General features: G+C 39.6%; 1 protein-coding gene across 9 annotated transcripts in view; it reads left to right on the top strand.

Moving 5' to 3' along the window:
* Positions 1 to 274: 274 nt before the first annotated feature.
* CASK (calcium/calmodulin dependent serine protein kinase) overlaps positions 275 to 14,115 on the top strand; it is a 365,515-nt gene continuing 351,674 nt past the window's right edge. For 5 of the 9 annotated variants that reach the window (XM_036226931.1, XM_016156547.2, XM_016156555.2 and 2 more), the window contains exon 1: positions 276 to 1,047. In XM_036226931.1, coding sequence (XP_036082824.1) covers positions 989 to 1,047 — 59 coding nt within the window. In that variant the 5' untranslated portion in view covers positions 276 to 988. Of the gene's footprint in view, positions 1,048 to 14,115 lie in introns of all 9 variants that reach the window. The other 4 variants (XM_036226932.1, XM_016156553.2, XM_016156554.2 and 1 more) reach the window with 3 other exon arrangements.

Raw genomic sequence — 14,115 nt, 5'->3', positions numbered from 1 at the left:
CGGCCGTAGACCTTTTGTCCCCGGCTCCTTCTGCAGCTTGGGCACGGAGGTAACAACCTCGACTAGCCCCCGCATAAGGAGCTGCTACCCGCTCGCCCAACAGCCAACACCGCCACCACAACCCCCCGCCGCTTCTAGATTTCCCCAGCGTCCGCCCATTCGCCGTGACGTGACTGGCGGCGCGCGCATGCGCTACTCAGCCCTGTGCCCTTCCCCTGAGACACCGCCCCCCGACGGGCTGGAGTGGGCGGGGCCTGTGGGTCTAGGCAGCTTGCCCCTAGCGCGAGGGAGTGTGTGCGCGAGGCGGTTGCGCGGGGTTCGGGAGCTGGTCGGTTGCTGAGGCCGAGGAGGAGGACCTGAAGGCGGCGGCCGCAGCTCCCTCCTGCACTGAGAGCCAGTCCTGCGAAGCCCCCTCCCACTCCCAGGCGGGCGGTGGTGGCGGCGGCGGGAGGAGTAGAAGAAGGAGGGAGCATCTCTGCCGCCGCCTCCTGGTCCCCAGCGCCGATCTGCCGCCGCCACCTCCCTCCGCGGCGATCCTCCCTCTATGGTCCTATCGCGGCCCCCTCTGTAGCCGGAGCTGCCCCGCGCCGCGCCGGAGCCAGCTTTAGCAGAAGGAGCGGTCGCGGCCTCACGGCCCGCGCGGACTGACAAGCAGATAGCGGAGAGCGGGGCGCCGCGCGGCCCCCGAGGATCCGCACGCCCAGCAGCGCGGCCCGAGCAGCGCAAGGAGCAGCGGGCGGGCTGGCGGCGCCGGGCCCGGGCCGCCCTCGCTCCCGCGCCCCGGCCCCGCCGCCCGCGCCGGGGCGGTCTCCCGCAGAGGAAGGCGCCGCAGTCTCCGGGCCTCGCGCCCCATTCGAGCGTCCTCAGCACTGAGGGCTCGCGGGTCCTGAGGGGAGGAGGCGAGTCGGGGGCCGGGCACTGAGCTCTTTGGCGCCCCCACCCCCATTTTCAAAGCCCTCCACGCCTCGGCCGCTGTCCCCTCCGGACCATGGCCGACGACGACGTGCTGTTCGAGGATGTGTACGAGCTGTGCGAGGTGATCGGCAAGTGAGTCTCCACGCGAGGGAGCGGGAGTGTGGGAAAATGCATTTCAGTGATGCCCGGGTCCTTCTGCACCCACACCCGCCCCAGGCCTGCCCCGGGCCTGCCCCGGGCCTGCCCCCTGCCTTCCCTCACCTCCGCCGCCCTGGAACTCCTGCCCAGTGTGGGTCTGGGGGAGTTCCCAGCGATCGGTGGAGGCAAACTAGCCGAGGTCGGCCACCCCATGAGGCGTGGGGCCGGCTGAAATCTGCTGTCTGCATTTTATCTGACGGTTGCACAGGGACGTGGCCGAACCGATTTTATAGTTGCTTCCTGGGAACAGTTGGGTTTATTGTTACCTTTCGTTTACCACACACCATTAACGAAAAGAGCAGCGTGCATTTCTTTTGCTTGCGTGGGGAAAAAGAGAAAGAACGTCCAGGGATTTTAATTGCCGGGTGTGTGTCTATTGTGAAGGATATTAGATGCCTTTGTGTTCACCCCATGCCCGGATTGGAAGGGGTCATTTAAGAGGGGTTACGTTCAGTTTCAGCAAATTCCTCACCTGGTGTAGACGAACGTGGAAAGAGTTGGGGAGATCAGAATTTTTAATGTCTCGTTATGCAATGACTGTTAAATGTGTTCGAGGCTTCCCTCGACTGCTATTGGGATGGTGGTTAGTGTGGCAGAGCCGTCTGCTTTGAGTCACTGGGCTGGTCTAGAATATAGAACTGACAGTCCAAATGCTCATCCTTTCATCTGTGTTGTATAATTACACTAGGGAAAAGCAGGGAATCAGATTAATCACAGTGCTGATTGAGAATTAAATCTGCAGTTCCTCATCTAATTGTCCATTTCTTAAATCTGTTTTGAATAGTTTCCTTTTCATTCTTGTCAAACAGAATTCTAAGTGCACAATCCTGCTAATTTGCTTGTGAGGGAAATGCTGGCAATATGAAGTTGATTTCCTAGTTCAACGTGTATCCTGTGGCTTTCAGAGTTGAGAAGATAAGATTTGAGAGCAATTTGTGCTTATTTATTGAGGATTGCTAGATAGCTGCTATTGCAATATTTTACTTCTTTTTTGGAAGCAGTGCTTTATTGTCTATTTTAAGGTCTGCAGTTGGAAAATGAAACCAAGACCTTAGAGCAGTTGGCTCTTTTTCTTTTAAGTTGTCTGCAATGCTAGATATCAATTTGTTTAACTGCTGATAACTCAGTTTTTTCCCCTTCCATGTTGGGATATTACTGTGTTGCCTCACATGGTGAAATTGTGACTACAGCTTGCTACACACTTTCCTCAGACCCAACTGATAGGAGGACATGTTACTCCTTGCCCCTATTGTTTGTTACATGACCAGCCTGCCTACTAGAAAAATATCCAAATGTGTCCCTTGGTGAAGTGCTCTAGAGCAGCGCTGTCCAAAAGATAAATAATGGGAGCCACATGTAATTTTACACATGTAAATTTTCTAATAGTGACATGAAAATATTAAAAACAAATAGATGCAAGTAATTTTAATAAAATATTTTATTTAACCCAGTAGATCCAGATTATTGAGATATTTTACAGCCTTTCTTTCGTACTCAGTCTTTGAAATCCAATGTGTATTTTACACTAGCAACACATCTCAATTCGGACACTAAATAATATTTTCATAAGAAATACGTGATTTGTGTCTAGGTTTTACAAAATTTGCATATGCAAAAATAGATTCACATACCCAAGTTGTTCCAAACATACTTAAAAGTTTTTCAATAACAGAATCAGGTATCTCTCTCTAAATTTAAATTTAAATTAATGAAAAATAAATTCAAAATTCAGTTCCTCTGTTGGACTAGCCACATTGTAAATGCTCGACAGCCAGTGTGAATAGCAAAGCTCTAGACAGACAAATATGTCAAAAAGATCCCCTTGGTTTCTTTATTCCTAGCACCCAGTGAAGGTGAATTAGGGTGTTTCCCCAAAGCCCCCAAATGATTGTATGTGTGTGGAAGTGAATGGTGTCTGTTATGTTTTAGTCATATTTGATTTAAATGAGCCAGCAAAGTCATAATTGGAAACTGTGAGATTAAAATGTTAATTATATTGCGATGATGGAATATAGCCATCATTGAATCAGTGTTAGTTACTAGTTCTGATTCATTGAGGTCTGTAAGAGTGATAGTGTGATCTCTTTGGATATCAAAAAGAAGTGGTCAGCATCGCATTAGCACAATCAATATTCTGCTGACTTATAATTGATAGAATATTCTCAGGAAACAGCTCTGATAGAACTAAATTAATCTCTTCTGTTGCTTCAGAGTTGCATAAGGAGGAAGAGCAAGCTAATTTTGAGGTGATGGGTACTCTCTGGCTACCTTAACTACAGCAAATGTGAAATCTCATTCATATTCTACAAAATTTGACTTGGTCAGTGTCATTTATGTCATTCCATGTAATAATGAATTCAGGGTAGCCTTCATGGTAAAGAGTGTAATGATAGTGTTCTTCACCCAGTGTAAAGGTTGAAGGTTTCTCTGGTACATTGTCTCAGCACATATTGATCTGGAAATTGAAATTCACTTGAGATTTTCTTGCAGGGACTTTGACAGCATACATATTAACTTATAATTTGTTCAACTCTGGATTTAAACAGAAAGGCCTTGGAGATGTTCATTTGTACTGAAAACCTTTTTGTTGATTTCTGTCCAAGTTCTCTGGAATTGTGATTTTCTTTCATGTCGAGTTAGTATCACAAGTTGATTTTGACCCCTAGGTCTTACTTAATAGGTTTAAATTTTCACTGAGGTACTTCAAAATAGATTAACTTTTAAAGATAAGTTGACTATCCACTCACTCTCTTACCTTACTACTTATCTACTCACTTATCCACTATCTTTGAGGGAATCATATGCCTGATTCATTGTGAATATTGAACGGACACCATCTCTTTTCTTTTAATTTGAACTCTTTTCTCCCGTGTTTCTTATTTTTGAAAGTCTTACCAAAAAGCTCATTTGAATGTGTATTGCTTCCTTATCATTTTTCTATGTACCATCTTTCAAACAACTGAAAAAAATCACCAATGGTGAGACCTTTTCATAGTCCCAAAACTTCTTGTCTTAGCAAATGTAGCAATTACTGGAAAGGAAAGGTGTTATGCAACTATCGGTAATTGGCTAATTTTTGTCATAATCATTTACTATATATTCTGCAGATTTATAGTTTTATAGGTAACTGTACAATTGGTAATATTACATGAAGGAAATTTTAAGATGATTCATCCAAATTAAGACATAGAAATTCCTACCTTCATGGTACAATAGTTTCTGTGAAGGAGAATAGCAAAATGCACACTGTTTTCACCTTGTGCAGGCTGAATACTTGCCCGGGTATTTAGTAACTGTAACTTCTGTCTTTCCTGGTTTGGTAAGACATATACTAAAATTGGAATGCTGCAGCATGACCCCAGCTCAAGAATGACATGTAAGGCATGCTGTATTTTCTTATACCTCAAGAGCACTTATATTTAATTACAGTTACTTATTTATGGGTCTCTCTACCTAACTACTCCCTACCTACTAATAAGAAGCTTCTTGAGGGCAGGGAACATATCTTGCACATCTTTCTCCATTAACACAGTGCCTGCTATGTAACAGTTGTTCATTAGCTATGGATGGCATGTATTGAGCAAATTAATAAAATCTTATGAAAAGACAAAAAGCATGTTTATTAATCTCAGAGCAATTACCGTCCCAAAAGGCTGTATTAGTTTAGAATACTGGTTTCCCACCTGGCTGCATATTAGAATTAGCAATGGAGTTTTTTTTTAGAAAGATCAGTTACCAGGCCCTGTGTCTTTTTTTAAAAGATCTATAAATTATTCTAATATGTAGCTATGATTGAGAGTCATTGTTTTATGTATGTAATATTTTGAGACTGGCTTTTCAGAGGGTTACAATTTTTAAAAAGTAGAAAGAACATTTTGGGGGAGGTATTGAAGCCAAAAGACCAAAACATGGATTTTATTTTCTCTGTGCTGTTTCTGAGCCTCGTTGTGTAAGAATTTTGTTTCAGCCTATGTTTGGCTTTTGATTTCTTGAGTCTTTTAAGATTCACATTGATTCATGACATTCATCTAATGATAACATGATGATTGTCTGATGTTTGGAACAAAACAGAACGGGGAATGCTTCAATAATAGTTGATGATAGCTGTCTACTAGAATGACTCAATTCAATAGTAAGAAATTTATCAGTTTAATATGGATTTTGTTTGCACATATACTCTATTAAGACTATGGTTATGTTGCTTATATACTTTAAATGCCAAACTTGTGATTCCAGTAACACTGTTTACCAGATAATTGAGTTAAATGAAGCCTTTATGTAAATACTGGTTTAGTAATATGTAAATATGTAATTTAACATAGAGAAGAATTAAGCTTTACTATTTGTACTAGGGGTCCCCAACCCCCTGGCCACAGACTGATACTTGTCCATAGCCTGTTAAGAACCAGGCCACACAGCAGGAGGTGAGCTGCAGGCAAATGAGCAAAGCTTCATCTATATTTGCTGCGGATTGCACCGCCTCAGATCCACCTCAGATCATCAGGCATTAGATTCTCATAGGAGCACCGACCGGTCCCTAGTGCCAAAAAGATTGGGAACCATTGATTTATACTAATTAATATGGCTTTCACATATATCAGTTGGCCCACTGATTGGCTTTTCTAATACCACATTATGTTGGAACATTTTTCCTGGAAATTTTATTTAGATGCTGTAGATAAACAAGTTTTTAATGTTGGGAAAAAGTCAAGTTTAACCCTGAAGGAAACAAGAATGGGCCAGAAATGAGTAGCTATTCCATAAAGAAGCGCTTGATTGAGTGACAATCATGTAACAAAGTAAAAAACACAGTCACCAGGTAGCCCAGAAGGATCCAAGCTGTGGTGGTTAAACCGAAGTTCCACAGAGGAAATACCTGTTAAACATGGGGGTTGGATTCCTACACATGGCAGGTGTTATTAGGAATAGGTAAGCAGTGTCAATTCATGATGATGGAGTTTGATTCCGGGACCATTTTAGAGGGAACTGAACTACTCAGCTGCTTTTCTTTTCTGCACTTGTAGAATCTTTTTGAGTCTACTCATCTCCCCTTTGAAAGACTGCCTTAGGACTTGGAGTTTCTAGAAATGTGGTTTGCACGTTGTCTTTATAAATACTTCCTGTGACTCTCTTACTGTCTATGAATGTGACATGCTTCTATGTCCCTGACATATGCAGTTCACTCCCTTCCATTTTCCCCTTGTATCTGCAACAATTTCACCTACAAACTGTATCTCTAATGTTCCTTAAATTGTGTTCCTGGATATTTCTTTAAATTGAAAATTCTTTTACCATCTTCAGTTGTAGGTCTGCTCAGTAAATTAAAAAAGCAAGTATATCTTACTTTTTGAGGTTGTTCTTGAATTACTGTATTTTGGTAAATATTTCACATTTTATTTATTTACTTTTTTCTGGATTTATTGAAATATAATAGACAATTTGTTGTTCGTATGTGCATTATACAATTCAATGAGTTTTTTCAATTAAAATCGGCATGCAATAATATATTAGTTTCAGTTGTACAGCATAGTGATTAGACATCTATATAACTCACAAAGTGATCGCCCCACTAAATCAGGTACACCCCACTTTCCCCTTATGTATTTATTACATTATTCCTTATGCTACACTTTATATTTCCATGTCTGTTTTGTAACTATTTGTACTTCCTAATCCCTTTGCCCTTTTTTGCCATCTCTCCAACACCTCTCCTATCTAGTAGCCCTCAAAATATTCTCTGTATCTGTGAGTTTGTTTCCATTTTTGTTGTTCTTGTTTATTTTGTTCTTTAGACTCCACATGTATATGAAATCATGTGGTATTTGTCTTTCTCTATCTGACTTATTCAACACAATACCCTCTATGTCCAACAAGGCCATATTTTATTCCATCCCCTTCCATTTAGTCTGTGTGTATTTTTAAATCTGCAGTGAATCTCTTGTAGGCAGCATATGCAGAGGTCTTGTTTTCTTATCCATTCAGCCATTCTATCTTATGGTTGGAGCACTTATTCTTTTCCATTTAAGGTACTTGTTGATAGATATGTAGTTCTTGATTGTTTTGATACATTTTTTCCCTTCTTAAAGAAGTCCTTCCAATATTTCCTGTAACACTGGCTTGGTGTTGATGAATTCCTTTAGCTTATTTTTTTCTGAGAAGCTCTTTATCTGTCCTTCAACTGTGAATGATAGCTTTGCTAGATAAAGTATTCTTGCTTTTAGATCCTGGGTTTTCATCACTTTGAACATTTCCTGCCAGTCCCTTCTGTCCTGCAAAGTTTCTTTTGAGAAATCAGCTGCCAGTCTTATGGGTACTCCCTTGTAGGTAACCAAGTACTTTTTCTCCTGCTGCTTTTAAGATTCTCTCTTTGTATTTAAACTTTGGCATTTTAATTATAATGTGTCTTGTCATGGGTCTCTTTGGGTTCGTTTATTTTTTGGAGGCTCTCTGAGCTTCCTGGAGTCTTATGTCTATTTTCTTCACCAGGTTAGGGAAGTTTTTCATCATTATTTCTTCAAAAAGCTCTTCAACTTCTTGTTTTCCTTCAAGTATCTTTATAACATGGATACTTTGCCATTTAATTTTGTCCCATAGGCTCCTTAAATTATTATAGTCTTGGTTTCTTTTTTCTTGCCATTCTGATTGAGTGTTCTTGGCTTCCCCATCCTCTCTATATTGGTGGTTTAATCCTCTTCTTTATTCACTCTGTTTATTCCCTCTAATAAATATTCTTCATCTCAAATAATGTGTTCTTTGTTTCTGACTGGGTTTTCTTTTATAATTTCCATTCTCGTTTTAAGTTTTTTAAATCTCTTTGTTAAAGTTCTCACTGAATTCATCTACACATCTCCTAAGCTCATTGAGCTTCTTTATAACCAGTGTTTTGAACTCTGCATCGGGTAGATTGCTTGACTCCACTATTCTTGGATCTCCGTTCTGTTCTCTTATATGATTTCTACTTTTTTGTCTTCCCATTTTGGCTGCCTTCTCATGTCTGTTTCCATGTACTAAGCAAAGCTCCTAAGTCTCCTGGTCTTATTAGTGTGGCTTTGTGTGGTAGGTGTCCAGTGGCACAGTCCTGATAGGGGTTCAGCTGCAGGCCAGATTTAGCCCCAGCCTGTTCTACGGGGCCACCTGTTAAGATTTCAGCAATCAATCCACAGATGCTGTGCTTAGAGTTGCCTCAAGAGGCAACGCCAGAAACAGAGGCCAGTTGTTACTAATGTGAGTCTTGTGTTGGCTCAGCACCAGACTCCTGGAGGACACAACTGGATGTGGCTTGGGTGGGGCTGTGAGTTGGGGGAGGCGGAGTTTCAGGGAATCCTCTGGGAGGAGCAACCTCTGTTATCCAGTTTGATGACATCTCAGCTATGGTGGTGCTGAGTCCGCACACTAGGGGGTGGCTGGATTGACAGGAATAATGGATACTGCCTGCACTTCAGCCCCAGAGAAAGCCTTGCCTCCAGCCCTAGCTCTGACAACTCAGTGTTCCCCTGTCAGTTCCTGGTACCCCCTGAGCAGCCGACCTGGCGCTAGTGCTCAGAGTAAGCAGGTCCATCACTGGGAAAGTCCGCTTGCAGACATGGCCTGTTTAAGAGGCGTCTGCAGCTGCCACTGCTGCTGCCACAGCCTCTCTCCCAGTCAGCCACTAGGGACCGGGCAGCTTTGTGCCTTTGCCCCCTCCTACCTTCTATGGTTGCATGGTGATTTTTTATTTCTCTCCCTAGTTGTAGTGCTTCTGTTCATCTGGATCCCAGGCTAATTGTCTTGCTGTTTGCTCTGTGTTTCTGTCACAATTGTGATTTGGTTGTAGGAGGGATGAACAAAGCCTCTGTCATCTACACCATTTCCCCTCCTCTCGTTTTCACATTTTAAATTTGGCATAGGCACTGTTTAAAGTAACTTCAACATAAGATTGTTTAAAAGAAAAAACATTTTATAACAATGCCTACCTCAGAAGGGGAATCGACATGTATGCCTTCTCATGTTAAATGTTACATGTATTATCTCTTCTACTTGTATCCATTTTACAGAAGACACTTAGATTCAGAGGTGGGTGAGTAACTTGCCCATGATCACATGGAATTCCTACGGGTTCTAAAGTTCATTTATTTCATGCTGCATTGGGTTTCCTTACAGCAAGGCACATGTCTTCATTTTCAGAGTATTTTCCGCAAATTTTAATTGTTTAACTTTCTAGTTAAATTTCTTACCTCTTCAGTAGAGGTTCCATGCTACTAGTCATTGTTTCATTGATTTTGTTTTTCTTTTTATCTTTCTCTTTAGTGAAATAATAATGTTTGTCACCAAACTAATAAATCCATGCATTCTTTAGCAATGGAAATATAGAATCTTGGCCATCCATCCAAAATATAATTGGTTTTGGAACTTTCTCTACCCCTTTTCCTCTCCAGGTTTTTTCTTCCAATTCCTCTGACCTAACAGAGAGAATAGTTAATTACCTCTAATTTTCCAATCCAGAAGTAATGAGTTTTCAGAGATAGACGTTTGTTGGGAGTGGGGCGGGATGGTTTCCACAGGGTAGTTATTCCTATATCTCATTATAAAAACACTAAAATTGTTCCCTCTGAATCTGAAAAACATGTACTGAACCATAGCTTCTGAGTTGTGAGTGTCTCAGCTGTCTGCCAGCACTGCACACCTAAATAATCAAGTGACTGAATTACTGCTAGAGAGCAGGTACCTGACCCAACCAACAGGCTGATGGGGTGTGCAGCTCTCACATTTTGGGTTTTATTTTTTAGTTGAAACTGACAGTGCAGATTCTAAAACCATCAGCTATGGCTCTGGATTTACGCTACAGGTTTCAAGGTGCTATAATACCTGCTTTCCATTATTTTTCTCCTGGAGCTATCCAGACCATTATGGTGCTGTGGTATGATTGGTCGTAGAGCCCAAGTCAATATAGGGAGAGTCTCTCTTTGACTTTCTACACCAGAAAGATTTTGTTTCTAAAGCTAGTTTACTATTTTTCTATTACTTTCTTTTTTATCAATTAACTTGTTTTTTATGAAATAAATTATAAAATAACTTAAAAATATAGACAGTACAAAGGTAAATAGTAAGTCTCTCTCCATTCTCTTGCCATCCATAGCACCATTCTTAGAGGTAACCATTTTCCAGTATATCATTCTGAAAATTTTTATTTAAAAAACAGAATGGGATCATATTTGTGCACTATATAATGAAATACTCATTTTCAATTGAAAAATAGTATACCTGATGGCCTTTCCATATCCATTTATGTATCTAACTCTATCTGCTCTTAAACTGCTTGCTGCTCATGGTGTGGATTGGTACTTTGGCTTTGAATTGAGTGCAAGCTATTTCTAAGCAGGCATTGCTAGAAATGCCAGACTGGAGTTTCCATTCCAAACAATGAAGATGTGGGAATCATCTGTATGGAAGTAAAAATATGAGTAAATGAGTTTTTGGAGGTTGGCCGAGCTGGAAGATTGTGGTTTGGAGTATTACAGAGCTAGAAGGATCAGGATAGGTGGGCATCATAGAAGTTTCAAAGTAGAGTGGGGGGTGATCAATAATGTAAAATGCCAACACACCCTGATTGAGGACCAAGAAAGGGCTTGTTTATAACAAAGAAACATTTAAAGCATTGATCAGAATGAATATAATCTTTAATATTCAATTCATGGTGTGACTGAAAAGCAAAGTTCTGGCTTCGTTTCTGTGGATGTTGGTAATATACTATCTTCTTGTGAATCTTTCTCAACACCAATATATTTAGGGTAAGAAAAAGGAATACATGATTTTTTCACTGTAATTGCGTTTTGCAGATTCTGATGGCTGGCTTTTAGGTAAACCCACTTAGTTTTCTAAGATTAGGTCTTTTTGATTCCAGAGCTAGTTGCATAACTTTTATTTAAATGGAAACCTTTCATAAAATGACAAATAAAAATTTAGATACTTTAAGTTCTTGATATTTGTCAAACCATTGTTGTTTTCTTAAACCTTTCTCCTATAGGGAACAGAATTCTTTGTCTCAAGGTCTTTCATCCCATTTGGATAAGTATAGTACTCTCCTTCCCTTTCACCTCCCTCATTCCCTCCCCCCAACTTAAATTTGTTCATTGGCTTTTTTTAGTTGTCCACATCCATTCACCAAAAGAATGTATTACTTTATTGTACTTAAGCTGATTTTTTGTATCTAAGTAAATGTTATTTCATTTCCCGTGTCTTGTGTTCTATTACTGGGCGTTGCACATTCTTTTTTTCAATCTTTTTTATTTCGTTTTATACATTTTTTTGCTTTGTTACCATCGTTTTGAATTTTTGAATTATTCTGAATATTTAAATATTTATTTATAGGTGGAACGATGATTGCCTCCTAGCCCTTTTGGTGTAGTTTAATAATATCCAAAATATACTGTGTTGAGTCCATATTTCAGGCTTTTAATTTTGACCCTGAATTTTGGTGTGCTTTTTAAGATAGGATGGAAGTATTACCATTTAACCATATTGAGATTTTAATGTTTTATTAAAACACTCAATGTTATTAATTCAATTTCAGAGGTCTCTAGCCCACTATCATGTGCAGATTACCATTACTACTGCTATTTTATAGAATCTAATTCATGTTTTTAGGAAACTTTGTAGATTTTTGGCCTTTCTGTTTACTTTCCCCCAAACATATGGATCAGCATTGCTTTGTAGCTTGTAAGGCAGTCCCCTTAGATTTGATGTGGTAATATTTGGGCATAGCATGACCATTTTCTCCTTATTTATAGAAGGAATGATAGCTACTTTACAAGCCATTTGCATGGATTAGAGATTGTGAAGTGCAGCATAAGTATATTTTATTTCTAGAATGTCTCTCAGATACTCAAGTTACTTTTGGCAGCTATGTAGATAAGTTTCAACAATTTCCAAATGTGTACTTTCTCAGTGCTTAAACATAGGCTCTATTACTTAAATGCTATGATGAAATGAACATTCTTTTCTACCCCATGTGTAAAATTGTTAATGGTGTTAACATTTATTCATTTATTCATTTGTTCATTTATGCATTAATTTCTAGCTGTGTGGCCCTGGACAAGTTAATTGACATCTCTGAGCCTCATTTTCTTTATATGTAAAATGAGAGTGATAGTATATATCTTGAAGGGGTGTTGTGAGAATTGAATAATGTGATCTATGCAAAATGTCAAAAAGTTGTTATCTTAATTGCCTTTAATATTATTCACCAAATACTTGAGTTATCTAGCCTAAAGGAGCTCTCTGTCAATGGGAGAAGTTGACAAGTAGTTCAAATCTAATCTAACTAGACCTGAAGTCCCGTTAAGGCCAGGGTCACATCTGCTTTGTTCACCTAGTAACCTCAGCATGACTCAATAACTGACATATAATAAGTACTCAGGAATTTTTAAAAGAGTATCTTAAGTGAGCAGTTAGTCCATAGACTATGACCCTCTAGTAGAAGGAAGTTTGGGAAATCTTTACAGAGGATATGAGGCTTGAATGATTGGTCTTCTTCTAGGGTAACTTGTGTAATCTTTTCAGGCCTGTTTCCTTGTTTAGAGAAAGGAGTAGAAGAATACAGGTAGAGAAAATAAAAATATCTTAAGAAAGTTTTAAAAAATGTTTATCCTATTTTCTTTTTTAGTTAATAAATCTTATTTTTATTTTTTATTTATTTTTAAATTAAGTTTATTGGGGTAACATTGGTTAATATAGTCATGTAATTTTCAGGTGTACATTATCATTTGACATCTGTATATCCTGTTGTGTGTTCACCACCCAAAGTCCAGTTTCCTTCAGCTACCATATATTTGATCCCCTTTACCCACTTCACCCTCCCCCTACTTCCATATTTGAACCCCTTTACCCTGTCTACCTCCCCCCTACCCTGCCCCACCCCACTAGTAACCACTACTCTATAGTCCTCTGGTAACCACTAGTCTATAGTCCATGTCCATGAGTCTCTGTTTGTTTGTCTTGCTCATTTGTTGCTTTTAGGTTTATATGCCACATATAAGTGATATCATGTGATTTTCAACTTTCTCTGTCTGGCTTATTTAGCTTAGCATGATTATCTTGAGTTCCATCCATGTTGTCACAAATGGCAGTATTTTATCTCTTCTTATGGCTGAGTAATATTCCATTGTATGTATGTACCACCGCTTCTTTAGCCAACCATCTATCATAGGGTACTTTGGTTGCTTCCATGTCCTGGTCAATGCTGCTATGATCATTTGTGTGCAAATATCTTTATAGATATGAGTTTTCAAGTTTTTGGGATAAATACCCAGTAGGGAGATTGCTGGATCATATGGTAATCAATTCTTAGTTTTTTGAGAAACCTCCATACTGTTTTCCTTAGCGGCTGTACCAATTTGCAGTCCCATCAGCAGTGGATGAGAGTTCCTATTTCTCCACATCCCCTCCAACATTTTTTATTGCTTGACCTGTTGATTATTGCCATTCTAATAGGTGTGAGAAGGTATCTCATTGTGGTTTTGATTTGCATTTCACTAATAGCTAGCAATGTTGAGCATCTTTTCATATATTTGTTGGCCATTTGTATGTCCTCTGGGGAGAAGTATCTGTTCAGATCCTCTGCCTAATTTTTGATTGGATCATTTGTTTTTTGTTGTTATTGAGTCGTATGAGTTCTTTGTATATTTTGTACATTAGGCCCTTATCATAGGTATTGCTTGCAAATGGATTTTCCCATTTGGATAGTTGTCTCTTTACCTTGTTGACAATTTCTTTAGCTGAGCAGGAGCTTTTTAGTTTGATGAAGTCTCATTCATTTATTTTAGCTTTTACTTACTTCCCTTGCCTTTGCAGTCAAATTCATAAAATCCTCTTTCAGTTGAAGGTCTTTGAGTTTAGTTCCTATGTTTTCTTCTATGCATTAATAAACCTTATTTTTAGACTAGTTTTAGGTTCATAGCTCCTATTTTAGTTTTAGTGATACAGGTAACATATATAAGAAATTCAAATAAGTATAAAATTAAATTT

The sequence above is a fragment of the Rousettus aegyptiacus genome, unplaced genomic scaffold, assembly GCF_014176215.1.
Source record: "Rousettus aegyptiacus isolate mRouAeg1 unplaced genomic scaffold, mRouAeg1.p scaffold_m13_p_9, whole genome shotgun sequence".
NCBI classification, from domain to species: domain Eukaryota; kingdom Metazoa; phylum Chordata; class Mammalia; order Chiroptera; family Pteropodidae; genus Rousettus; species Rousettus aegyptiacus.
This window is presented reverse-complemented; position numbering and strand designations above follow the sequence as displayed.